The following is a 26615-nucleotide window of genomic DNA, read 5'->3' as shown; positions in this document are numbered from 1 at the left end:
AATCATAAATCACGTTTGCATTGAAAATTAAATATTTATCACTTTAAATCAGTCTCGGATTTGGAAGATTTTTCTTGTCAATAAAAAAAGTTTGTATAAGTTTGTAAATGACCCCAACAAGTTCTTGCAAAATTGGCACATTTTTTACTAATCCAAAAACAAACGACGCAAAACACCCTCAATCATTCCGTCAAAGATTACCAAATTCCGATTGTGCAAATTGGTCCCAAACGACGACGACGATCTTACCTCTCAATCACCCCGAAAAAACAAATAGTCAGACGAGTGGTGAAGGTGTTGGTGGGCGAGGGCAATTAGCCAACGAAATCCAAAGGCTTGCAATAAGGAGCAGCAGCATCATTGCAATCTGGGTCCACCGCATTTGCCAGTCTAGAGCGTCTAGAGTGAGGCCATTTGTTCCGAAAGACGATTATCAAAGCGGGGAAGAACTTGGATGCGGGGGGAAGTCGATTAATTATGTTTTTAATTTCAAACTGCCACGGCCTGGTCTGGTCGGGTCGGGCCAGAACCGCCAAAGAGGAGCAGCTCTTTTTGCAATAAGCGTTTGCGAGCAAATTATTTTTCAGTTTTTCCATATGTTAAAGTCATTATCGTGTCATCAAGCTGTCCACCCCCGCGTCGAATGGAATGGAGGGCATCGCGGATCACCGCCGGAGCCGGAGGTTACTTGAGATCGCGTAAAAGTGACGCCAAAACCACCTTGGCCTCCTCTTACCTGCGAGGATTCCGAGGAAATCACAACAATAACGATAGATCGCGTCACAGACACTGTAAAGCATCACCATATCGCAGGGGCAATACAGAGAGGCAAAACGAGATGGAGGGAGGGGAAATTATGTGGGTGACGAGGAAAATCGTTCGATTACGTCAGCACAGGAGGGCAGGCTGCCAGAAAAATGAGCCGACGAGATGATGATGACGTGCCGGAAGGAGTCTGGCTCTGGTGTCTCCCCCCTTTGATACAGATCGAGTGGGCGTTATCGCAAAGGTAATCAATTATAATGCTTGCTTTTCCTCTCATTCATAAAATCGCTTGTCTTGTCTTGTGCGTAGTTAGTAAAAATGAAAAAGGATCTTTTACCAGAAAGGTAGAAATTACATAATTCGAAGAAAAGCTCAGGTCTTTTCCAACGTCAACCAGCAAAGTAGCAGCGAGAGTTGCTTTTCTTTACTTGGCTGGTCTACTGTCTTTTTATGTATATGGGTCACTGGGAACGACGAATCGGTTGCTTTCCTAGCAAGAATCGATTACATTTACACATTTTTTGTAGATTTTTGTTAATGTCGTTTGTACACTTTGGTGTCGCTTAGATTTTTTGTTGAGCTGGGATGCATTAAACCGCTGATTTTGTTTTTTTTGAAGTCCTGCATTTTGGGTGTTTTGAAAACCGTCTTGAGTCAAGTATAAATTTCAAAATTGCACACGCGGTTCCCTGAAAATAATTTCATGCATTATTTCAAGATATGTGATTAGAATCAAATTGAATGTTGAAAATAAGATTTTTTTTTCATAATTCTATTAATCGTAATTCCTTACAAACCTTCGAAAATGTTGCTATGGGTTTTTGAAACTTCGGATATTCGAGTTATTAAAATATACATTTTCAACAATTTACAAAATAAATTGAAAGGCATTTGGTTGTATCAAATCAGCTCAGAATGTTGTTAAAGACTCGTAAAACCAGTCCCGACGAAGGCCAATTTTCGAAAAGTGTATTTAAAAAAAAAGATAACAATATTTTGCGGCGATTATCCATGCTCAACACAAAAAAGTTTTTTTGTATAGACAATAGAGGAGAAAATCAACTCGCGAAATCATTTTGAGGCTAGGAATTTTGACAGGTATGATTTTCATGAAGTATTCGCCACCTTTTCTCTCCCACAAAAGAACTGGGGACAGTGTAGCTGTCAATCGACTTATTTGAGTTCATTTCTGTCGTCCGATTTTCTTCTATATTGTCCACGAGGGGAGGGGGGTAGTTGATATTTCCAAAAGTGTCCACGTTGTTTATAGATGGTCCCTAAAGCTTGTACAAATTTTATTTAAAGTTTTTGCAACCCCCACACGGAGAAAAAATAATTGTTTTTACAAAATTAAAAATTTCAATTTGAATTAACCCAAGAATGCTAAAAATAATAAAACGCAGGGGAAAGCATTTTTAATTAATTTATGTTGTATGCACATAAAACTAAAAAAAAAAGAGCTTTTAATTTTTTTGTGGTTCGATTATTCAAAGTGATATTTTTCCCAAGATTTCGGAAAACCGAGTTTGGACTGTAAATTAACTTTGACAAACATTGTTTTTAATGTCATATTTTGTAAATAGAACCATTAACTGTCTTTTCATAAAAACATAAAAAATCGAATATTCGCCAAGTTAGCTGCACAGCAAAAAAAGTAGTAATCCAGTTACGTGTAAAAGGCCTGAGTGTAAAATAAATTTTTTATTAAATATTTTGTGAAATTTTATGTCATATTACATCAAAAAATATGTAGCCCTGATGGGAAACCTACACACAAAAAAATGTTTCTGAATGTTACACTTTTTGCACGTCATTAAACATTTAAATTTAAATGCTATTTGATGTTAAGTTACAACAAATTATGCGTAAAAACATTATTTTACGTGCGATTCAACCGTTTACGTCGAATCTCAAGTTTACATCAACTGAGTTTACATGTGATTCATGTTTTCCGTGTCGAGTAAATTCACATATTTTTTTCTGTGTACTTGACCGAAATGCCAAGCTATCCTATCCGTTCTTCTATGGTCTGATGGCGGAGTGGGCTAAGGCGCCAGTCCTTGATGTTGGTGCTGGGTTTGAATCCCGTCGGTTGCAATTTTTTTTGTGTTTACCACAAATGTACAAGCAGTGTGTAATATTGAGTGTGACGTGTGAAGTTTGACGAAGGTGATGTGCACGCTTTTGCTTGCGAGTTTACCATCGGATATTTTGCTGTATGGTTAGTTCGCAGATCATCTAACACAGTGTTTCTCAACCAGTGAGGAATTCCCCCCTGGGGGGGAATTGACCATTCTTGGGGGGGAATGAGGATGCAATATAATGTTTTTGTTTTGAACGTTTTTGCTTAAAACGTAAAAAAAATCTAGGGAATTTTTATCAAAATGTAATGCTTATAATTATTTTTAAATTGCTTGTGAAATGCGTGAATTTCCCTGCCATTTTTCGGTCGTTTTTTTTAAATGTCTAAAATACGAATTAATAACTTAAAAATTATGAATGTTTTTTCGAAGAAATAAATTTCTCTGAATTTTCATATTGTTTGAAACATGAAGAGTTCTTGAATATCTTAGTTTTAGTTTTCAAAAATTTGCTGTACTAATTGTCTGTGAATCTGTGATACAGAATTCATTGATATTCTTTCAAACATGAGCAGTGCATTATTTTTTATAATTTCCTCGATTTCTGTTTTTTTTTTGATACTTAATTTAAAATTGAAGGGGGGAATGAAGGAGTTGAAAATAATCCAAGGGGGGAAATGGTCGAAAAAGGTTGAGAACCGCTGATCTAACAAGTTTATAATTTAAATTTTTAAATCTGTTTTGTAAGATTAGAACATGTTTAAAAATAAATTTGACGGTTATCCTCATCAATCAGTAAACTAAAGAAAACAAATTCAACTACTCAAATCACGTTTTAAACACTTTTGAGATCGTTTGTCCAGCCCAACCCACGACAAAAGGTCGCCAATTTGACTCCCAATAATCATTTCGCTCTGTTGTAATTAGATATCGTGAGCCGGAAGTACTTAGAGCTACACATAGTGAGCATCAACTGACTGGGCTGGATGTTGTTCCTGCTGCTGCTTCATTTCACGCCATTCATTGCACGATGCACGCCAGATAATACACACATATAAGAAGGGGCTAGACTAATCCGGTATTTGCTTTCAAGCTTGTTGTCGCACATGAGTCATGCGAGTCTCCTCTCAGCTTCACAGATCTTCTTCCAGGAAGTCGGAATTTGCACGCTCGACAAACACTTGTTAATCGTGTATCTCGGGGCCGGCTCTCCAAACAATCAATTTAAATTCATTTGTCAATCTGTTTGAGAGAGGCGGAGATGCCCACATTCCGGGAAATTCCCACCGAAGAATTCCGTCGATCTGCCAGCAGCAAACGCGCGCTGGTTTGGCCACAGCAAAAACAACGGGACATTTGCCACTGCCAGCAGCCGGAGCAAGCAGAGGCAACATAGACGAAAATGACCGTGTCTGTGGGGAGAGCACTGCACTACCCTTTCCCTTCCTCTTCTGCTTCTTCCACCACCACCCACTTCCACCCATCTCACCCACTGTGGAACATCCAGCAGGGCCAGCCACCCACACCAGGGCAGAAACGCCCACATGTCAACTTGCCATTTTCCGCTCCCGGCCTGGAAAACTCGACCGATCCCGTTCCGCCGGAACATTCACCGGAAAATCGCACTAACTTTTCACAAATCACTAACAATCTGTTCCGGATCCAGCGCCGCACACGGCAGAGGGAGAGCAAAAAAAAACTTGCCAACTGGACCGACTTTTTTCCTACTCTCTAGCCAAGCGCCTGGCCACATAATTTTGTCTGGAAATTTTTGTCCACGTCCTCTGCTTTTGCTGCCGTTGGACCCACGACGACACACTCAATGGGACTCGAGCGACGGACGGACGGACAGCGAAAGGGAGGGCACAGAAAAATGCCAAAAGAGAAAGATTGGCCCTCGAACAGAAAGTCCGTCGTCCCTGGACCCCTGAACCCCGGACTGAAATGTTACCATATTTTGACAGATTACTTACACGGATGAGCGCCCTAGCGGCCGGAACCAAACGCAACGAACCACCGGTCGGAACCCCGAACCATTTTCACACGATACCGCACGGCCACGCGAGCACTACGTTCCGGAGGAATTCGAGAGCTGTAGATTCCGGACAACCCCGAGACCTTTTTTTTTGTAAGTGTAGTGGCGATGACACGAAAGAGTTTTGTGGGCTCTGTGCGATCTGCGACGTGCAAGACTGTGTGCGACTGACGTATCAAACACGGAAAACGCAGCAAGCGCCGCACACACCATCGCAGCAAGTGTGTTGTGTCAACGGGGTCCAAGGCGGTGAAGACGATTTGGTTGTTCAGAAAAACTGCAATTTCAATCAGAGTTTGAAGTTTAACTTCAATTTGATGAAGCAAAACGATTGCCTGTTCATCTAAGCATGTTTGAAATATCAAAAAGTTTGAATAAACTACTTTGTTTCTCGTAAAATCATTGTTTCAATCAATTGCGCAAATGAAGTTGTAGCCACCTTTGCCACGCCATCTTGAAATTCTTTAAATGTGTTGGTAACGGTACCAGCATGAGAAGTCGAATAGCAATCACCCTTCCAAATCGAAACCGAGGGGTGTTACATTAAGCTTAACGACAGCAGCACCATCTGATGAATCGACAACGAACTGTTAGGGTAACAGTGCCTATAGCGTGACCGTGTTGGACTTGAGATAGATCAACAGTTGATAAACGTACCGCCATCTTTGAAATCCCAATGACATTCCTCTTCAAAGGTGGGGGGGAGGGGATGGTACGATGGTTGCGTTGTAACCTGTAGATTCTTGACAAGTCTTTTGCAGACATTTCTGACGCAGCACAACCGCTGCTGATCATTAACCGACCCACTGACCTTATCCATTTCCGTCGTGTCCTGGCGTGCTCTGATCCGGACTCCGTCAACCGGTTCTAGCACAATTTAATATCGCATCGAAAAAAGAGTTTTAAAATGCATTTTACACCACACTAGTTCTGTACGACTTTGCAAATTGATTTGGATGGAACTATGCATTCCCTATTTCAAAAGAAGCAACTTTGCACCATTAGTTTTGCGGAAAAATAGGTACACGAAAAAAATTTTTTTTTTTTTAACTTTGTATTACTAAAAGTTAAATGTCCAAAATACGATATTTTAAATTGAATATTTTTTTTATTATTCTGGGAATTAAGAGAACATCTAATGTATAATATCGAAACTCTGAACAAACACAATATTTATAAATAACTTTTAAAGCAAAATCGAATTTGCAATGTACCGTTTTTAAGTTATACCTACTTCTTTCTGAAACAGAAAGAATCAGAAATTAGTTTCTGATATACAGCCTCACAAAGAATTCGATTCGATGAAAATGTTTTTTTTTTTCTAGATGTCACTAACCTTGGAAAATTGGTCCGATTTTAATAGTTAAAAATGGAACTTACGCAAAATTTATGATCTTTCCAACTAAAATATTTCCAAAAATTTTATAATTTGGTCTAATCTATGAAGTTAAAAAAATCTATTTGTTCACCTTTTCAGAAGTAAAGCTTTATAAAATTTGAACGTTTTTCTATTGAAAAGATCCCATAATTTCACAAAAGTTTCATTAACAGTACCATAAATGTTATAACTAAAACGTAAATTTGTTAAAAAATTTGATTTAAATTTTTCAAATTCACTCGAGGACAAAAATTATGTTGCTTCGTCTACAGTAGGAGGTACCCATAACAAGAGATCGAGTTGCAAACACATAGATATTTGTCCTTATTTTGAAATGGCTCTCTAAAAAAATATCTAGTTACGTAGCTTTGTTGTTGTAATTTACTCTGGAAAAAGGCTAAATGATTCAATGTTTACTACTAAAGTTAAATTATTGTAATACAACTTTATCTTGGAAACGCCTTCTGCTAAAATCGTGAAAAATACGTCATAATCGTTTATTTATTTTTCAAGATTTTCCCATGAAATTAGGTCGTTGCAAATATTTTCTAAAGTTTATGTCCCTCGGCTCTGAGCGAAGTCGGGGCAAAAAAATGATATAAAAATTGAAATTACAAGCCTAGGTTTCAACATTTGGATGAAAAAAGTGTTTTAAAATGCATTTTACTCGCGTCAAGTTGCTTTCTAAAAATTTGTTTTCAAAATATCGATGTATTGACGGACATTTTTTTGACGAAAAAAAAACTTTTCGTGGGACTGTACATTGGTATTTCATGAATATTTAAAATGTCTTCATAGAACTTCAAACATGCTAAATATGATTATAAACGCAGAAAAATGCATTTTAACTGGTTTTGGTTGATTAAACTTTAATTTTCATTAAAATTTTGAATTTAAAAAAAAAAATGTTTTTTTCTCCTTGATTATTAAGGCCAAGTTTGGAGTGGCGGTCAACATAAACTTTGAATTTAAATTTTCAATGAAAGAACTTGTAAAATCGATCATAAATTTAATTTAAAATTGAAATCAAAACGTTCTAAAATATATTCTTGATAATTTTAAAATCAACTTAACATTTTTCTCTTAAACTCTTAAAGAGTCTTAATTAATTATTCTGATTAATTTTGAGGAGAGAAAAATATTAAAAATCTTATCTTCGGAACAAAATCAAACAAAAATAATTCTTTTTTCTAGATAAAAAATAATCAATCGAATGCTTTCAATTTACAACAAAAAAAAAATAAGACGTGTTCTTGTCCAGTAGTAAAATTGCGCGTCAATGGATTTTCAACACAAGGTACTTAATTTCACCACTAACAGATTGTGCTAAACCCGTTATCTGCACTGAGCTGCCTTTGTTCTTTATCTGTGACTTCTTTTCAATCCTTGGAAAGTTACTCATACATTTTTTCAAGAACTCAAAGTTTAAATGTTTTTTTTTTATTGATCACAAAACGTATGTCGCCATCCATCAATTTCATCACCACCTTCAATATTCCACCGGAAGTTCCGCCAGGTTATCGGCCAAGTTGTCGCACGGTCCATCGCTCAACTTCCTCAGCCCTAGGGCGCGTCCCCGGTTCGAATCCACCTCGCACCGCAGCAAGCAATCGTTGCTGTAGGTCTCCAGGTCGCTTCCGCAAACCGGCAGATAGATCCTCGGACAGGCACACAGACCATCCGCTCCGCCTCGTCCGCGGGCTTCCGTCAACACGACGAGGGCACCCAGAAGGGCAAAAAGTACCAAAACACGACCGTTCATAATTTTGCTCTATCTGTTTCACCTGTTCGACGAACAACTGACAAATGCAAAGTTGAATCGGGCTATTTTCATTCGAACCTTATCGATTATATTGGAAGAATGTGTGTTGTGTGTTGTTATCGGATCGCGACTCGAGTGGCATTGATAAAACACTCGAGCCTCACTTACTCACCAACAGTGCCGGTTGAAAGTTTGAGGTAGTTTGACATTCGAAGTGAGCTGGGCAACCAGGCGTCTCCTCGAATTGGTCTCCATGACTAATTTTAAGTGGAGACGCAAAGTAGGCTGGGACGTTGAGTTTGGGGAAAATTTCAAACCACACTGTTTGATAAGCCTACTACGCCTGACTACAGTCAAACTTGATAGAATGGGATGTTTCGGCTTCAAGTGGGGACACGTACTCGGCGAAACAAAGATAAGTGAACCGTCTATGACGGTGTTTACTAATGGAATAAAATGCACATTAATTAAACATCAAAACCTGTTTAAACCGTTTTGCGCAGTGTCTGAGGACAAAATGAATAAACCACTCACTGAGCCGCACAAAACAGTCACATTTTTTATTCAAATCCAGCTTATCAACGGCGACGCAACAGGTGGTTAGAACTCCTGGTCTTCGCACGATCCGGAGCGTAACTTTCGCAGGGCCATCTTCGATCCGGTCGGGGTGGTCATGGCACAGCCGAGGACACAATCGTTTGAGTACGTCACGTTGTCACTTCCGCAAACCGGCTGGTAGCTGAGGGGACACGCGCAGGCGGCCATTTCCGAGTAGATGTCGGCCGTCGAGGGCGACGCGAAGAAAGCGGCCACAATGGCCAGGACTACGGCAATCAGGGCTACGGAACGCATTTTACGGAGTGTCTGTTGCGACGAATTTGAAGCTACTGGAAATTGGGTTCCAACATGAATGCGATACGTGGTGCCTTCTGTGCAGCCGTTGGTCTCAGTAAGCCGATAAGATAAGCGGTTGAGGGGGCTTTTCCCGGTTCTGTGACCTCACCTGAGTAGGCGGGTTTGTCGAAAGGTTTTCACACATTTTACACCTTTAATTTTGTGAGCACTGTAATGTTATTTAATACTTCAAAATAACTTTCAATTTAGTGCGACATTTGCAGTGACCTTTAACCTTAAACGAGTGCCTCCCTCAACCTAAAAACAGTTCAACCAGCATCCTGAACGACCTCTCCCAAGGTCGCCCATCCACCCCCCCTTTTAGCGTAACCTTGAAAATGCTGTTCATCTCGACCAAACACATCTCCTGAATCCATCCTTTGTTACCCCATTTCCATGAATGGCACAAGCACCAGTTTTGTGAACCCAGCAAGACTTTGCGCTGTTTCAATTATTATTTGTTTGTTTGTTTTTTTTTTCGTTACTCGATCCTAGAAGGCTTCTTGCGTATTTGGCACAAAAACAAACGCAGCAAGCCAACGCCAGGTAAACAACCCACCGTAACAGCGCGACTATCACGACTCGGAGAGCGAAAAGATTGCGAGAGAGAGCGAGAGAGTGTTGCGCAGCATATCGCAGTAAACATAGCCTTTTATAGCAAACAACATAACAGGCAGCTGGCCGCGGAAAGCAACGGTTGCTGCGCATGAGAATATGCTCGGAGAGGGAGAGAGAGATTTGAAGAGTGAGAGAACGCGGCATAAAACATGATGTGGTGTACAATAACCGCCTACTATGGATGTATGCTCGAGGGGAAGTCCTTTTTTGTGCTTTGTGAAAGAATTTTCTGGAAAGTTCGTTCTAGTTTAAAGTTATGCTATCAACAGGAAGGCTTTGTTTGATGATCTTTTGATGAATTCCATCACTTCTGTTTAAACTATTCTACTTGAACAAGGTATAAGATAAATAATATACTGTGTAAGTTGGTTGAGAGGCCGAAAATGAGAGATTTTGGGGTAAATTTAACAATTATTGAACTTGGTTTAACCAAACTCGATATGATTAAGATTGGAGTTATTTTTTCTGTGAATTTATTTTTAAAATAATGTTTACATTTTATCAACATTCAATAAACAAAATTGCTTCGTTCAGAATGTTCTGACCATTCGACCGTTACTGTAATTCTCTCATTCTGAACGTTTTTTGATGGTGACGGTTATCGTTGTGCCATGCGGGTTTCTGAGAGAGCGAATGCGATGAAGGGGTCGTTCATAAACGACTCCATTTTCGTCTATTCACATTCACAAAGCATTCTAAATATCTATTGGTCTGTCTACGTAATTCCGATCGTCCCTCCTTCTACGTAGCTCAAGAACGACCTCCAAACCTCGACCACATGTATACGCAAACGTCTCCCACGAGCCTTCTCCGACCAGGTCGGATCGCCCGGAGAAGCCGTTAGCGAGAGTCGGTGTTGTTTGAATTTTCAGTTTCACTTCTACTTTCAACCAAAGTAGACGCACAAGTGCTCTGTATCGCAAAACAGGCAAACAAGCAAAAAAAAAATCAACAACATTGTTTTCCTTTAAACAATCAGGCGGCTCTCAGGTCAAGTAGGCTGGGTAGTAAATCACACGACCCCCCGCTCGCAGGTGTGGCGTACAAAGTCAATGTTAAGGAGCCTACTGTGATTTGCATTTACAAGTGCGTGAGGAGCGCGCGAGCGAAAAACGGTGCACAATACCTCCAAGTTCATCGGCGTTGGTGTCGAACGCGATTTAATTAGCGGTGCATTTCTCATCACAGAGCAAAAAACGTGCAATAATTGGGGGGGAAAAATCTGCACAATAAGTGAGAACAAGACAGCTCGCGGTGTGGTTGTTGTGTGTATATTCTTGTTTAGTGTAATTGTACGTCTCTGTTGTATTGTGTGTAACGTCCTGTGAAACAGAAAGAAGCGCAGCAAAAAAGTTGTATTGATTTCCAATAGAAAAGGAGGAAAAAACCTACAAAACAGTACAAAAATGTCAGACGAGCTGTCCTCCATCCTCAACCGCCGCCAGGCCATCAACGACGCACTGGAAAACGGCCAAGAAGTAAAGCACACCTACCGGGTAGTGAACATCTACACGGAGTTTCACGAGTTCTCGCGGAAGGAGATCAAGGAATACCAGACCACGTTCTCCAAGTAAGTACACCCAGTTCTCAGAATGGTACTAATTAGTCCGAATGACAAAGTGCCATGCACCATAGGCATTTTAAATGTCAAGGTCAGCTGGAGTAGTAGCAGGCTGCGCAAAAATCGTGCTAAAGTACGAATTTTTAAATTCGCCTCGTAGCGCGATAACATCTAGAGTGCCATGGCGGGGTCAAACGACTCTTCCCTAGAGGTCACAATTCTGCGTCGCCTTCTGCGATGCGATTTGCTCTCTCGAAGGAAGACTCGAAGCAGACTCAAAAACTGCACTTCGTTGCCATTCTTCTTCGATATATCGATTTTATATGTGCGCATTATGCACCGTTTGCATCACATGAGCGTTTGTTGTCCGTCTGCCGTTCTTCGGTCCAGACAAAGAGCAAGATTTGTTCCAGCAGGGATCGATCCAAGTGTGCGAGTGCGTGCACGTTTGTTGGGTGTAGGAAGGCCAGAACCTGTTTTCCAGGTGGCACACAAAAAGACAGAAAAGGTATACCGTCATCAGGTAGAGATACGGACAGAACAAAACAAATGGAATTGGAAATTGCCCTCCGGAGTAGGACCGGAAGTTGGAAAGGACGCTGCCGAGGGAATTGAGTTTTGAGATTTGAAGCAAGGATTGCTTCGATTTTTTAGACGATTTTCTTAGAAGAATGTCACCAAATACTCAGTCGCACAATCATTGATATGGTTTTGGTTTCTGCTCTGGTCACCACAAAAGTGCTATCGATTACCAACTTGAATGGATTCTCAACGAAAAAATCCATTCAATCATGTGCGATTCACAGCTTTTGAATGTCTACATTGGGTAATTGAACGTCAAAACGTCAATATATGAATTTGTTTGAAACTTCAAAAGAAATTTTGTTTATGTTAAGTTTTTTTCTTTGAAAAGATTAACATTTTTTTTTGATGTTTTAGAATATCCCTTACAAAATAAAACTCAAAAAGGCAAAAAAAAATTTTTTTGGTCCTTTAAAAAAAACCTTCAGAATTTTTCATCACAATAAAAATTTAGTCCAACAATTCTCCCGTTACCCTAACCACCCTGCAGTCGTACAACTGCAGGGAGGGTCGTTGAGCGGAACCGTCCCTAATTCGATCAATAAAACCTGACCTTTCCGCGAGCTCGTTCTGTTCTGTCCACATTGGCGATTCCGAGCAAAACTGTAACAATGGGGGTGTGAAAAAGGTCACCTAATCCGTTTCCCGTTGACCCAGAACGCGAAGCGCGAGTGCACTCAACTCAAGGCCTGCCGAGTATGTTTGTGTGTTACACATGTTGTTTGGAATGGGCCTACTTGCATTGAGTTCGTTTTTTCAATCTCGGGGTGAAGGTGATTGTGCCAAATTCAGAACAGCCAGTCACTTGAGACGAAGTTCTTTTTATGATTACGTTGCACGTGTTTTGCTCATCCACCAGAAAAAAAATCCAAGCTGGAAGGATAAACCAGCTGCGATAAACACGCTGAGCTAATACGAAGAACACGCTGTAACAAAAATTTAGAACGAGTTGAAATTCTTCTGAAACTTGACGGACCATTAACGTCAACGCACAAGATTTGTTATTTATTTCAAGAGTTCTTGAATCGAAGCAGGCGAACCAATTGAAGAAAAAAAAAACTAATAATTATGATTCTCGTTCACCACGCACCGCAAAGTTGGCTTTGATTGTGCAAAGCGTGCTACTACATTGTGTTTAGCAACAAACACAAGGCCTACTCTGCCTGGGGCACAGTGTACGATTACACGTGCAACATTTTGCTTAAAAAAATAAATACCAAATCGAAAACAGAAGGGTTGCGGGGAACGAGACTTGGCTGCGGTCAGTGCTGCCAGGTGCGCCGCAGAATATTATGCAAACGCCGATCTCTGGCTAGAACGAACTGTGTTTTGAAACGCGAAACCAAGTTCTTGAACTCGTGTAGCGTTCCGCAAAGGGAAATCTAAGAAGGCCGTTGCTATAACGACATCACAGCTCTTTATCCGCTCTTTGAGCAACACACAGCTTAATGAAGGCAAATATTTGATATGACTCAAAGATAATGAGAGTGAAAACAATTGGTTTAATTGTAGCTGCGAGCCGGGGAAGATAAAATTACGCTATGTAACTTGTTTGCTCATTTATCAAGCATTTCTCAGCGGCAAGTGACAGATGCGTCATGCTGGGAAGTAAAGTATGCTCACAGCAAAGTATGCTGGGCATTTTTTATTAAACAGCGTGTGTGGCCTGCTTGGATGATTGCGGAAAAACATGCGAGGTGCAAGATATTTACAGCATAACTGGAATACTCTATTTTTACAGATGAATTAAAACGCTTACGCACATGGTTTGTTTACACCGCAAGTGCTCTCCCACCGCGGTAATATTCTATATTTTTAGAATTCTCAGCACGTGCTCTATACTAAATTCGACCAAGTTATCGAATGTGGTCGAGTTGAAACCGACCGTTTCAAAACTGGAAGCAATAAACAAAACTAATCAATATGAATTCTCGGAATTCGCCGTCAATTCCGCTTAGTAATTGATTTAACAACTGTAAACAGAGGCTTTTGACGTTCACTTTAAATTTCCGGTTCTTGGTGGATCAAAGTTGGCCGTTCGTAATTCCATCGCGTATAATACGCGTCGCCAGCTTGTCTGTTTACTCTTATATAACCATCCATGGTCGAATAAACCGGTGACCATTTTTGGCACGCACCAGGTACTTCGTCACACAAGTGGCGTTTCCGCCCCGAGGGTCTGCGGGGCGGTCACATATCCGTTCGATTATACGGCCCTCTCTTTATACGGTTGGCAAAAGGGACAGGTTTCGCGCGATGATGAAACGAAAATTTCACGCTACGCCTAACCTAGTAGTGGCATTGTTTTCGGACGGGGCACTGAAACCCGAATCCAATCAACTTCCTCGTTGAAACACTAAATCGCGCCAATGATGTGCTGCTGCTCTTCACGGTTCGGTGACACGGAACGGTGTCATAGGAGGCGGTGTCCCCTTCTGTCAACGGCTATCGCTTTGAACAAAGTCGGCTGTGATTTGAATTTATGCTTTGTCCAGCAACGGTCACTAAATTGATATGGCAGTTTAATTCGAAGAAATTGTTTGATTGTTTTATTTTTATTGAGCACAATTACGCCCACGATTTTTTGTTCTTGATAGCTTCGAGCATGCGAAGGTCTCGCACGTTCGCCCGTGTAAATTTGCGTGCACGAAAAGTACTTAATTGTCCAACCTTGTAACGCCGGCAAGGTCTAAGGCAGCAAATCGCGAGCGAATGGGCATAAATTTCCATAAATGTGGCCCGCACCAAGTCACGCGGGGCGAAGCCTACTATGTTGCGAGCGTGCGCGCACGCAAATGGCAAAATCGAAAAAAAACGAAAATAGTCAACCGGTTAATATTTTTCCCACGTAGTAGGCTGTGTGCCCAAAGCCTACTACCCTTTTACGGGCGGGTGTTGACTCTCGCTGGCCTACTGCGATGAGCAGGATTTTTATGCAATCAATCGGCGACGGCGACCGACTAACCCGCATGGCATCTTTCCTCTCTCTCCCAAACGGTCAGGATGATTATGTATCAATTTAGTATGGCCCCTTCACCGAACCCACACCAGAGTCGGAGTCGCTCTTAATGGTGCGTAATCTTCACCCCCCGCCAATTGAAGCGACGAAGCCTAATCGAACTCTAAGCGGTTCGTTCGTGTCTCGCAGTTGCATGCCGGTTTCTTCGAACAGGGAAGAGTTTCGTAATTAGCATGCTTCTCGCAAACGCAAACACACAAATATTAGACAGTCGTCATAACCTTTCTTGTTTTGGGTCGAACCTGTCGATTGGAATAAATGAGCCTTTTGCAAAATGCAAAAACAAAACAACTCGATGATTTGTGATCCAAAGCGCAGCAGGTCGGTTATATCAGCAACGACCACATCTACGGCAAGTAACCGTTGACCGTTTGTGTTTTCGTTTTCGGGGTAGGCGTTGTTGCATAGAAAGGGCCCTCTTTTGACGGAAGAGACCACCACAAGGGTCACACAGAAGGAAAAGTGAACAAAGCAACGACTTTTAGGCGGCGACGAAGCAGGAAGCAAAACGCAGTATGTCATGTGTGCGCGCAATGCATTCATATCTAATCGACGTGGTCAGCTGGACCCGTGGTTGCTTTGATCCAAAAGTAGTTCCCACAATGAGTGGCGTTTCATTTTTTTTTTATTTTTTTCGAAAATTATGGATTCCCTGACAAAGCGCTTTTCAGTACAAACAGGGAGTCACATGAGGTGAATATCAATCAGCTGCTGGATGCATGTCATTTCTTTAAGTAGTTTTGTTATTGAGTCATGACGCGGTTGTAAAATCGCTCACTACAACGGAGACTAAGCTTGATCGCAAACGGTATTGAGTCACTGTGACTTACCGCTGAAATGATATTTGTAGCCATTAAGTGGGCTCTCTGGAAGTTTTTCTAGGAAATTTGAAACACCTTGATTCATGTACAGCTATAGAATGTCTTCATGTCAACTCGACGAGACAAAATTGCAATATCGGACACGTAAGAGTTGTGGGTTGCAGAAGTAAGCCACGAGTACGGAGATTTATAGCGCAGTAATTAGCTAAACTGAGTGGTGCATCGACGCCAACCCACCATAATTGGTTGGCTTAGTCAACCAGGTTGTCGTAGTGTAGCAAGAAGTTTGAATTTTTTGCCTTTTTCTAGTTTAAACGAAGATTAAAACTGTTTGAATGTAAAGCCAAGATCGTAAAGCAAAACCAAAATTATAAGAAAGATTGGTTAAGGCCTGAAATTTAAAGATTTAAATTTTATTTTGAGAGATGACGATATTTAAGCATTTTTATAATTGAAATTTGTATTGATATCTTCCTAGATGTCGTAGAATAAAATTCAAGGGCTGATTGGGTATCACGATTTTTTTTTTCTTTGCTTTCAATCATTGCAAGGCCACCCAAGGTCGTATAAACAATGTTAAAAAAGAAAAATACCTTTTTATAAAACTAACTTTTCAGAACAATTTAACTTTGAAATGGATAAATCTAGAAAACGGTACACTATATTGAGATTTCACAATACATTTCACGGTCTCGAAAAATCAGAGATAAAAAACATATTTATTCAGAATACTTTAAAATGTCATTGGATAATAAAGTATAATACGTCTCAATTAATTTACAATGCATTCCCTTACGTTTAGAATCATTTTTGGTATATTTGTGTTTATTCAAAGATCTTTTGTAGTACATTTGAAGTACAATAGATTTCGACAATTTTCGAAGCACTTTGGTGCAGACAGACTCCAAACTTATAAGGGAACATAAGAACATAAGAAATAAATGGATAGAGTTTAATGGAAAAAAATGAGATCACTTTTTGCGAAAAGCTAGACAACTTCTCAATGATAAATATTAGTGCAAACCATCCATCTTTGTTTGTATTTTGCTCAATTATTTTTTTAAAATCAAACTATGTTTTATTTGAATATTCATGTTGACGCCATCGACAGATGACGTAGCATTTTGTCAAAGATGTTAGACATATTTTTCCTTGCAAAAAAATAGGTTTATGTTTTATTAAAATTATTAAATTAAATTAAATTAAATTATTTATTAAATTAAAATTACAAATGGCTGCTTAGAATCTCTGTAAAATAGTGTTAAATAAAGATGAAGAAGTTGCATATATCGGGAGAAAAATTTGAAAATAATATCGGAATATTTTGTAAAATAACGGTTTTTATTAAATTTTGTTAAGAATATAATCTAAGTTTAAAAAAAAATGTTAAACTTTGTGCAATGCATTAATTTTTTTCTGCAATTATCAATCCAAAATATTACATAAAGCTAAGAACGGAGATTTTGCCGAACTTTCCTGAAATACTCAAATTTTCTTTTAGCTGGAAATCATTAACAAGAAAAAGCACATATTTCATTGATTCTTATTTTGATAAATATCACGAATCCATTTAAGATAATCGACGCATTGGAAAATCAAGACTTTGAATTATCGAGTAAGGTAATTTGAAATCTAAGTTTTTTTACAGATCATTTATATTTTTTACAAATTATTTACAACTAATTTGTTAATAACAAGAAAACAAATTGCCACGCCAACTCAAAAGGATCCAATATGATTAAAAATGTTAAATGGTAAATGGTAAAAAAATGCACTTCCAGCATGTTAAGCATGGATGTTTGGGTGTTTAAATAAAACCATGCTCATTCAAACATATGGTTCACACGCAGCGAATATGCTACGAAGAACGCGAGCAAAAAGAGATCGCGAGCCTTCCACGAAGTCACAGCATCTCCCACACCCATCAGCGAGAGAGAGAGAGAGAGAGATAATTATTGTCTAAACATGCAGCGTCCATCGGGTTTCTTCTCAGTAGCTGAGCATCATCATAGAGATTGCATCTGACGGTGCACTGACCAACCAATCGCGATGGTGAATCATCGCCACCACATAAAAGCTTAAATTTGAACAATTTACCCCACCGCAGAGGGGTCGTCGTCGATGCGTTCTAAAATGGTACATTACTTGAACAAAGAACAATTTACTGATGGAGGGGGAGGGCGATACCCTCCCCACGGATCTCCATCAGGAGCCATTACCATACTGTGTAATAAAGGAAATAACCAGTTTTGTTATCAACGCGGTTGCCCCCAAGTAATACTATAATAGAGGGAGCGAAACCATGCTCGAAGCAGTGCATGACTCATTCGGAGTCGTTTACACGTGTGTACTTATTATGAGTACAAAACCACAACTGGCGGTGATTTGTCTAGACTTTTATGGGAGGCCTGGCGGTAATCCATATGTTTACCCCTTTCAAACTTCCTGGCGACGACTCACTTAAAAATATTGAATCATTCCGATCGAAAGGACTTCCAAGAATTTATTAAACTCTTATCACGAAATACTATGCTTACAGTGATAAGAAATGGTAATGAATCACGCAACAATCAATGTCGTTCATTTTGATTAATCAAATTCATAACTAATGAGTGAGGCATTAGGCTGATAAACGATTAATTAAAGTACCATTCCATCAGCATAATTTCGTTCGTGACAGAAATCGTTTTGTGGGCTTATATTTAATGCATAACACCAACCAACACGCGAATACGAAAGGATTTGAAACGTTTTGCGCCTTTCTCCGCCTCACGTTTTGCCCGGCGGTGTCAGTCGGTCGGTGGTCAATTAGCAATCGATATGTCCCCCGGCGTGACTCACTCTGACCAGACTCGGAGAGCAGAAACAAAACCAAAAAACTAGGTTCAACCTGATCGACCACCGACATGACGAGATGATGCCCATAACTAGGTCCATTCGTCAACCTCGTAACACATATCACAGTGTATCGATCTCGACCGGTGTTGATGACTTCCAGTCAGTAGCTGCGTAGAAAACCCGTTTGAAATTGGGATAGCTTTTGGTTTCTTTGGAGGCTGGCAGTCGGTAGTCGTAAACAAGATTATGTAATTAGGGGTTCAAGGCAGGTTGAATGTTGATGGTAAACATTTTAGTAATAAATAGATTCCTAAAGCTCTATATCAATTTTTATGTACAACAGTAAAAAACACGATTTAAAAACATTTATGATCGCTTTTTTTTAATACTCATTTTAAAATAAATTGACAAGACAACATTTTTTCGATGGATCAACTATGGTCCCCTTGGAACAAACTGTCAAGTAGGAACTTTTCTGTCAAAAAGGGCCGTGAAGTAAATTTAAAAAAAAAAATTAAAAAATCCATCTTAAATCCTTTGTGGTCGAACAAAGGTTCATTGTACTCAGAAAAATAAGCTTTACTGTCGTTAACAATAATGTAACAAATTTAAGCTCAATTTAAGGACCCAATTATAAAACGATTTCGAAAAAATGCCAAACTTTGAAGGTCTGTACCGATCTCTAGGATGCTCCAAACTTTAATGTTAATTTACCAAAAGATGCGCAAGGATCTTGCCTACAAGCCAGTGATGTTTTTGGTAAACGCATTCGTGGCCAAAATGCCTCAAAAATTTTCATTTTTGAAAAAAATCTTTTTTACGGGTTAAATCCCATTCAAAATTGAAGGGCGGAGCGCCAGCTCCTGTTACGTCCAATCAAGCTCATATTTGGGATTTGAGCTCAGTGTGCCCAATGGAACAAACCCCTGAATGCCCGCCAAAAAGTCATTTTTGTTACATCCTAATATACACGCTATTTCTATGAGATTAAATAAAACTAAATAAAAATTAAAGGTTAAAATATTGAAGATTTTATGGGTTAGAAGTCAAATTACCGATCACCATCAGAATCGAACGATGTTTTATTTTTTTTTGTGGAAATATCCTAAAATGTTGCAAAAAACCTGACGACAAATTTAACGGAACGGAATTTCACAAATATATTTTTGATAGATTCCAAACATGCTAAATATGATATTTAACGGAAGATAATGCTTTAAAAATTGTTTTCTGTTGATTAGATTTCTAACTGCAGTAAAATTCAGAAGTTTTTTTTTTTAAATATGTTATCAATTTATCGAACTGGTTTTCAAGGAGGCGACATAAACTTAGAAAAATATTTGAAAGAACTTTATTTAAAAATATATATTTTTTAGAAAAATTTACAATGCATTTTAAACAACTCCTCAGTAAAAGCTACAACTTTGCCGAAAACAAAACTCTCATGATTTCACAACCAGCAAAACTACGCATTCGTCATTTAGCTGATTTAATTTCCAGCAATTTGTCGAATCAATAAAATCTCACGTGAGCAGCGGAGAATGGTAAACAAATTATCACCAAGAGCTCCCTTGTTTGCGATTGTGTGCGTATGCGCACTGGTGGTGGTTGTGAGTCTGATGCTGTGATGATCAATTAAAAGTCGATAATTGTTTCATTCGAGATCAGTCCAATAATTGGGAACGACAGCCTGCAGAAGCAGGTCTGACAGCGAGGTGGACACGATTAAAATTGTTAGGTCGAATTTTTGAGGACAGATTTCAATAACCAAGATGATGGTACTTCTCATAACAATTACTTTAGAATTTTATAATTTGCAATATTTTTTTCCGTGTCCAGAAAACATTTCGAATCCAAATGTCATGCGCCATAAACATTCAATAAAAATTTAAAGTAATTTGCTGTAAACGACCAACAGCCCGCAGGTACACTGAATGAAAAAACCACTTGTTAATTATATGTTTCGGCGTACCAATAAAAAAACTCGTCTGATTGGAAATGTGAGGTTATGAAATTGGCACCCAAACAAGAGAGTGAAAAAAAGCTCCTAACCAAATTTAGTAGACTTTCCTCTTCCTTTTTCGACCGAGGCTGCCGCGGCAGCATTTCCATCAGGGTCGTGTTATGAAACTGAATCGAATCGAACAAGCATAAACTCACCACCAGCTACTTATTATGATGGTTTTGCAAAACGAGCATCCTTTCATCGATTGATCTTTTTTTCCTCTTCTTCTTCTACTTCTTTTCATCGGTTTGCCAGGGTCAGAAACGTTCGCGCGCCATTATCAAAATTGAAATTACCAATTTCAAACATCAAGGTGAATCATTAATTATTATGCATCTCCCTAGTGAGTTGCACTAAACCCGACAGTGATTGATGCTTTCTTGTGGCATATTTTTCTTGCACCTTTGGCGTAACCGCCATATGCGAATCGTGACGCAAGGTGTCAGGCGGAAGGTTGTCCGGGTGGTAATTAGACTCAGTGTGAGATGAAGAAGGAAAGTTAGTGTAGTTAGTTAAATCCGACGCCACCGCCGACGCCGATCGTACACGATGAAAGGCTCGAATCGATCATTTCGCTGATGCACGTGATGATGAGAAAACGAACACTTTGTTGTTGTTGTTTTATGATTATTATTTTTTCGTGAGATGAAAGAGTACGCGCGAGAAAAAGAAAAACAAAAAGTGAGTAAATGAGTGAAGAAGGAAAAATCGCTTATTTTTATTGAACCTATTAATTAGATGAACACGCGCGAATTTATCGAGCAAATCGTTTGTTGTTTGGCGGTGCAAGCCGGCCAGAAATTGCCAAATTCTTTACCCACGATGATGATGCTGCTGCTGTTACATAAAAGGTCGCTCTCGGTGGGTTTCTGGACAAAGTTCGATAATTTGAGTATGGGGAAATCACCGACAAATGCATTGAATAGAATTGCATTGCTTGAAATAAAGTTTATTTGTGTTCCTCATGAACTTTGTTGCAAACATGTTCAAATTGACCAAAATGATCAAATTTACCAAAATGGTCAAAATTGGAAAATTGACCAAAATAACCAAAATGACAAAAATTACTAAAATGATCCAAATTATCAAAATTGCAAAATTGACAAAATTCGAAAAAAAAAACAAAATGATCAAAATGATAAAATTGACCAAAATAATAAAAATGATCGAAAAAGAAATTACAAAAAAATTAAACAAAATAACCGGAATTGAGAAACTGATAAAATTACCAATTGACCAAAATGATCAAAATGTTCAAAATGACCAAATTGACCAAAATGAATAAAATGACCAAAATTAACAAAATAACCGAAATTGTCAAAAAGACCAAAATGACCAAATTGACCAAACTAACCAAAATGACGAAAATGATCAAATTTATTAAAATGTACAAAATTGGAAAATTGATCAAAATAACCAAAATTAAAAAAATACTAAATTGATCAAAATGACCAAAATGATCAAAATTGACAAAATTGACAAAATTCGAAAAATGACAAAAAGGACCAAAAAGACCAAAATAACCAAAATGATCAAAATGATCAAGTTGCCAAAAATTAATAAAATGACCAAAATAAACAAAAAACCGAAATTGTCAAAATGACCAAATTTACCAAATTAGCCAAAATGACCAAATTGACCAAAATAGATAAAATGACCAAACTTAACAAAATAACTGAAATGGCCAAAGTGACCAAAATGATCAAAATGTCCGAAATGACCAAATTGACCAAAATAGATAAAATGACCAAACTTGACAAAATAACCGAAATGGCCAAAATGATCATATTGACCAAATTAACCAAAATTATTGAAATAAACATTAAAAAAAATTACAAAAATTACAAAATTTACAAAAATTACAAAAATTACAAAAATTACAAAAATTACAAAAATTACAAAAATTACAAAAATTAAAAAAATTACAAAAATTACAAAAATTACAAAAATTACAAAAATTACAAAAATTACAAAAATTACAAAAATTACAAAAATTACAAAAATTACAAAAACAACAAAAATTACGAAAAAAATTAAAATAATTACAAAAATTACAAAAATTACAAAAATTACAAAAAATACAAAAATTACAAAAATTACAAAAATTACAAAAATTACAAAAATTACAAAAATTACAAAAACAACAAAAATTACGAAAAAAATTAAAATAATTACAAAAATTACAAAAATTACAAAAATTACAAAAAATACAAAAATTACAAAAATTACAAAAAATACAAAAATTACAAAAATTACAAAAAGTACAAAAATTACAAAAATTACAAAAAATACAAAAATTACAAAAATTACAAAAATTACAAAAATTACAAAAATTACAAAAATTACAAAAATTACAAAAAATACAAAAATTACAAAAATTACAAAAATTACAAAAATTACAAAAATTACAAAAATTACAAAAATTACAAAAATTACAAAAATTACAAAAATTGCAAAAATTGCAAAAAATACAAAAATTACAAAAATTACAAAAATTGCAAAAAATACAAAAATTACAAAAATTACAAAAATTACAAAAATTACAAAAATTACAAAAATTACAAAAAATACAAAAATTACAAAAATTACAAAAATTACAATAATTGCAAATATTACAAAAAATATAAAAATTACAAAAATTACAAAAATCATAAAAAAGGATTTCAAAAGAAAAATATTTTTGTCGATTTAAAAAAAACATGAATGGCACATTTCATCAAAAACAAGAGTTCAGTCGTGTTTTGTGAATTATCAAATCTAAAGGAGGTATTAGACTACATAAAATAAAAGTGCAAGTTTGTTTGTTTGTTTGCCATAGTCTAATAGCTCCTTTAGTTTGAATTGGTCATTCCGACATTTATGTTGAGGTTTTTAATAAGGTTATTACACATTTGGCGTTAAATAATAAATCTCAAATCATCCAGCTTCACTTCGTCATTCTCACATTACGGAAATCACGTCAACCTGGAAGGGGGTGACACCAATCCATAAAGCCACCTTTATGCATGACTCACACCTTCTTTTTCGTCGCAGGCCAAACAGAGCAGATTAATCATTCGCATTCGTATGTTTCACTCTTCCACAGGTACGACGTCGGCAACGATGGCTTTCTAGATCTGGCCGAGCTTAAGTTTATGATGGAGAAGCTCGGTGCCCCACAGACTCATCTCGGTCTCAAGGGAATGATCGCGGAAGTGGACGAGGATAAGGACGGCAAGATTTCGTTCCGCGAGTTTCTGCTCATTTACAGGTGAGGTGCTAATCGGAGCCGGGAGCCGGTTTTTTATTATTGTATGATTGTGTGTTGGTTTTTTTTGACAGACGTGAGTCAGTTTTATTTTTCGAGAAAACCAAACAACTTTATTTGATTAGCTGTTTCAAATTTGAGCACAGACAAACAAACATAAATCTGTCGTCAAATGCTTAGAAACTCACCACGATAACTTTGAATTCACCACAACTTAACCCTCTCACGCCCATGGTTACTCCAGAGCACCAAAACTTTGAACTCAAATATCTCGGAACTGACAAAACTTTTCATGGTGCTTTAAGTTGCAGGTGTTCATGAAGAATGTATACTAACATCTCCCCAAATTTCATCAAATTTGGTTAAGCACAAGCAAAGTTACAGTGTGAAATGTAAACAAAAGTGGGCCAATTGCAGGGAAATAAATAAGACCTGTTTTCGAAAGCCCGTAAAAAATACCAAACACAAAATTTTATGAAACAAAAAATGTTTTGCTATCATTTGAACCTTGGACAAGAAACCCTGTGAATAACATTGTGAGTTTGAACCGGTTTTAAGTGTTTTTCAACCTTTTTCATTTGGTGCACCAGAGCACCACCTAGGCATATGAGCAACTAAATATTCAGGAGCACTTTTTTCTAAATTAAAGAAAAAGCTTATTTTTATCAAAACAAAAGTTTATAAATGTTTTGACTATTCATAAACAAGACAAAACATTGTTATTAGACTGATAATTTTATTATTTTCCTCATTTTTCATGAAAATGGTTGTTTGTGGGTTTTGAATGAGCCAATCAAAGAAACCTGAAAATGCAGAGATTTTAGAATTTGTAGTTAATACTTCAGAAATATGGTCTTACAGCAAAGAATAAGTAGTTTTTAACACATTTCGAAGCGTTTTCAAACAAATGAACCAATAGATTTGAAGAAAACGAGATTTTGTGATTTAAAAAAAAGTTACTCATCTTCCTGATGGTGCTCTGGTGCACCACTTCAAATTCTACTTTTTTGCCCCTATTCGATGTTTGTGGGTCAAAGTAAAGTATTTCCTACATTATTGTACCAAAATTAAGCCATTTACTATTTTTACGATAAGCAAACAGCTCTGGGCGTTAGAGGGTTAAAAATTTCGTTAGGTTCGTTCAATGACAACTAGATGGCTCTAATAAAACTGAAAAAAAATGATTTTGAGATTATGTTTGCTTCGATTATTTCATTTTCTTTTTAAATCAATCTTCCAGGAAAGCCCGCGCCGGCGAACTGGTGTCCGATTCCGGCCTCGGCCAGCTGGCCCGCCTCACCGAGATCAACGTGGACGAGGTCGGCGTGAACGGGGCAAAGAACTTTTTCGAGGCCAAAATCGAGCAGCAACTGATGACGAACAAGTTCCACGACGAAATCAGGTATGTTGTTAGCTTCGAAGCAAAATTGGTCAACGGAATTTTCAAAACGTTTGTTTCTTTCTTTGTTTTAAGGCAAGAGCAGGAAGAGAAACGCCGGATGGAGGAGGAACGTATTCTCCGACGGCAGCAATTCCAGCAGCGTGCGGCCGTTTTCCAGTAGAGACAGAGCGAAGGAATTGTGCATGTTTGTCACGTGCTGCAGTAGAAGGAGAAGGAGAACTCACACTTCTCTGTAAATGTGTTGTACATGTTTAAACTTAGTCACAGTTTAGGGTTTTAGCTTGCTTTAAGTTTAAGTTTTATTGTGTCAGACCAAGAAACGCAAATGTGTCATTTCAGTTTTAGTTGATATTTTACCTGGTTTAGTGAGAAATCGTTCATTATCAACAACAAAAAAAAATACAAAACACGTAATCGATTGCTTTCAAAGAGAAATAAAAGAATTGTGATAATGAGGAATCAAAGGAATCTAGCAAAAGAAAGGGTGAAACACTAGGTAGATAGATCAAGAATGGATGGCCATATTTTGCCTATTCCCTTGTGGTTAGGAGGCAAACTCAATAAAAAAGGGAAAGGCACCCACAAAGCAAACAGCACCTCTCCCATTTTATTTTATTCCACTATTTTATTCGCTGATTTTATGTTTACGTTTAAGTTTAAGTCACTCGCTTTGTGCTTCTACTGTTAAACTCAACCAACAAAAAAAAAAAACAAAAAACAAACGGCTTCGTCCATTTTAAGACACAACTTCACACACTCACACAGTTTATCATTAGGAGTTACGTACCGTAAACTGGGGTCAATCGGGACACATGGGGCGAATCGGGACAGCAGTTTTAACCATGTTGGAGCACTAAATTTTGATTTTTCTGGTTGGTTTCGGTTAGAACAGACTCAGGCCAACAAAATGTGTACATCCATTTCCAAATTTAAAAGCTTTAAGTGCTCTAAAAACTGCTGTCCCTATTCAGACTGTAGTCCCGATTTACCCCAGATTACGGTAACGGAAAGGTATCAAAAAAACAAGTTTTGAGGAGAGAAAAAACGAAAACCAAGCTCAGCTCAAAAGTAGCGAGAAATATATTTTTGATATTTGAGGATTTGTGAACGATTGCGTGCGACGAACGTGAGTGCAAAGTAGCAAATGCGAACGGTATTGAGTCCGGGTTAGGAAAAAATACCTTAACTTTAGAGTTGTAGAGTTTGTGAAAGGTGAACCACCCAACCACCCACACACTTAGACCGTAAGTTTGTTGTGTGTTTTCGTGGCATAAATGTACCGAAAGAGTTACAGAATAAATGTTTCAGTTCACCAATGTCGATTGATGCGTTTTAAAACTATGTTACGGTGTAAATTTTAACTTGAAAAATCATTCACATCTCCTAGACTTCTCCGTTCAGTTGTATTTATTTTTTTCATAAATTGTAACTAATGAATTGTTTGACAAACACAGGGGTCATCCATAAACCACGTCCACGGTTTATTTGTTTTGTAAAATGTATATTTGAATGCCAGAAAAATTCAAAGCTCTAGCATTTATTCACATTTGCATTCGCATGGAGATGGTGATATTTGCGGGTTGCAGACTGGATTTCGTCATGTATAT

At 37.8% G+C, this 26615-nt stretch overlaps 4 protein-coding genes across 5 annotated transcripts in view; 1 reads left to right on the top strand and 3 right to left on the bottom strand.

Annotated features, from left to right (window-relative positions):
- LOC120419069 (fibronectin type-III domain-containing protein 3a) overlaps positions 1-4977 on the bottom strand; it is an 81965-nt gene extending 76988 nt beyond the window's left edge. The window contains exon 1 of one of the 2 annotated variants that reach the window (XM_052708472.1): positions 4820-4977. The gene's annotated coding sequence lies outside the window, so the exon portion shown is untranslated. The remainder of the gene's footprint in view (positions 1-4819) is intronic. The other variant, XM_052708471.1, reaches the window with a different exon arrangement.
- A 2700-nt stretch (positions 4978-7677) lies between these two features.
- LOC120419074 (serine protease inhibitor Kazal-type 1) lies at positions 7678-8086 on the bottom strand. The gene has a single exon (XM_039581658.2). It carries the CDS (start codon positions 8019-8021, stop codon positions 7749-7751), a length of 273 nt encoding a protein of 90 aa, XP_039437592.1. The 5' UTR covers positions 8022-8086; the 3' UTR covers positions 7678-7748.
- A 345-nt stretch (positions 8087-8431) lies between these two features.
- On the bottom strand, positions 8432-9498 carry LOC120419075 (trypsin inhibitor ClTI-1-like). Its single transcript, XM_039581659.2, has one exon. The coding sequence runs from the start codon at positions 8871-8873 to the stop codon at positions 8622-8624; it is 252 nt and encodes an 83-aa protein (XP_039437593.1). The 5' UTR covers positions 8874-9498; the 3' UTR covers positions 8432-8621.
- Positions 9499-10409: 911 nt separating this feature from the next.
- Positions 10410-26328, top strand: LOC120419073 (EF-hand domain-containing protein D2 homolog). Its single transcript, XM_039581657.2, has 4 exons — positions 10410-11103; positions 23445-23609; positions 24847-25008; positions 25081-26328. The coding sequence occupies exons 1-4, from the start codon at positions 10940-10942 to the stop codon at positions 25166-25168; spliced, it is 579 nt and encodes a 192-aa protein (XP_039437591.1). The 5' UTR covers positions 10410-10939; the 3' UTR covers positions 25169-26328.
- Positions 26329-26615: the final 287 nt, after the last annotated feature.

The sequence above is a fragment of the Culex pipiens genome, chromosome 2 (genome assembly GCF_016801865.2).
Source record: "Culex pipiens pallens isolate TS chromosome 2, TS_CPP_V2, whole genome shotgun sequence".
Taxonomy (NCBI): domain Eukaryota; kingdom Metazoa; phylum Arthropoda; class Insecta; order Diptera; family Culicidae; genus Culex; species Culex pipiens.
The sequence above is the reverse complement of the archived record's forward strand: the minus strand, read 5'-3'. Positions and strand labels throughout refer to the sequence as shown.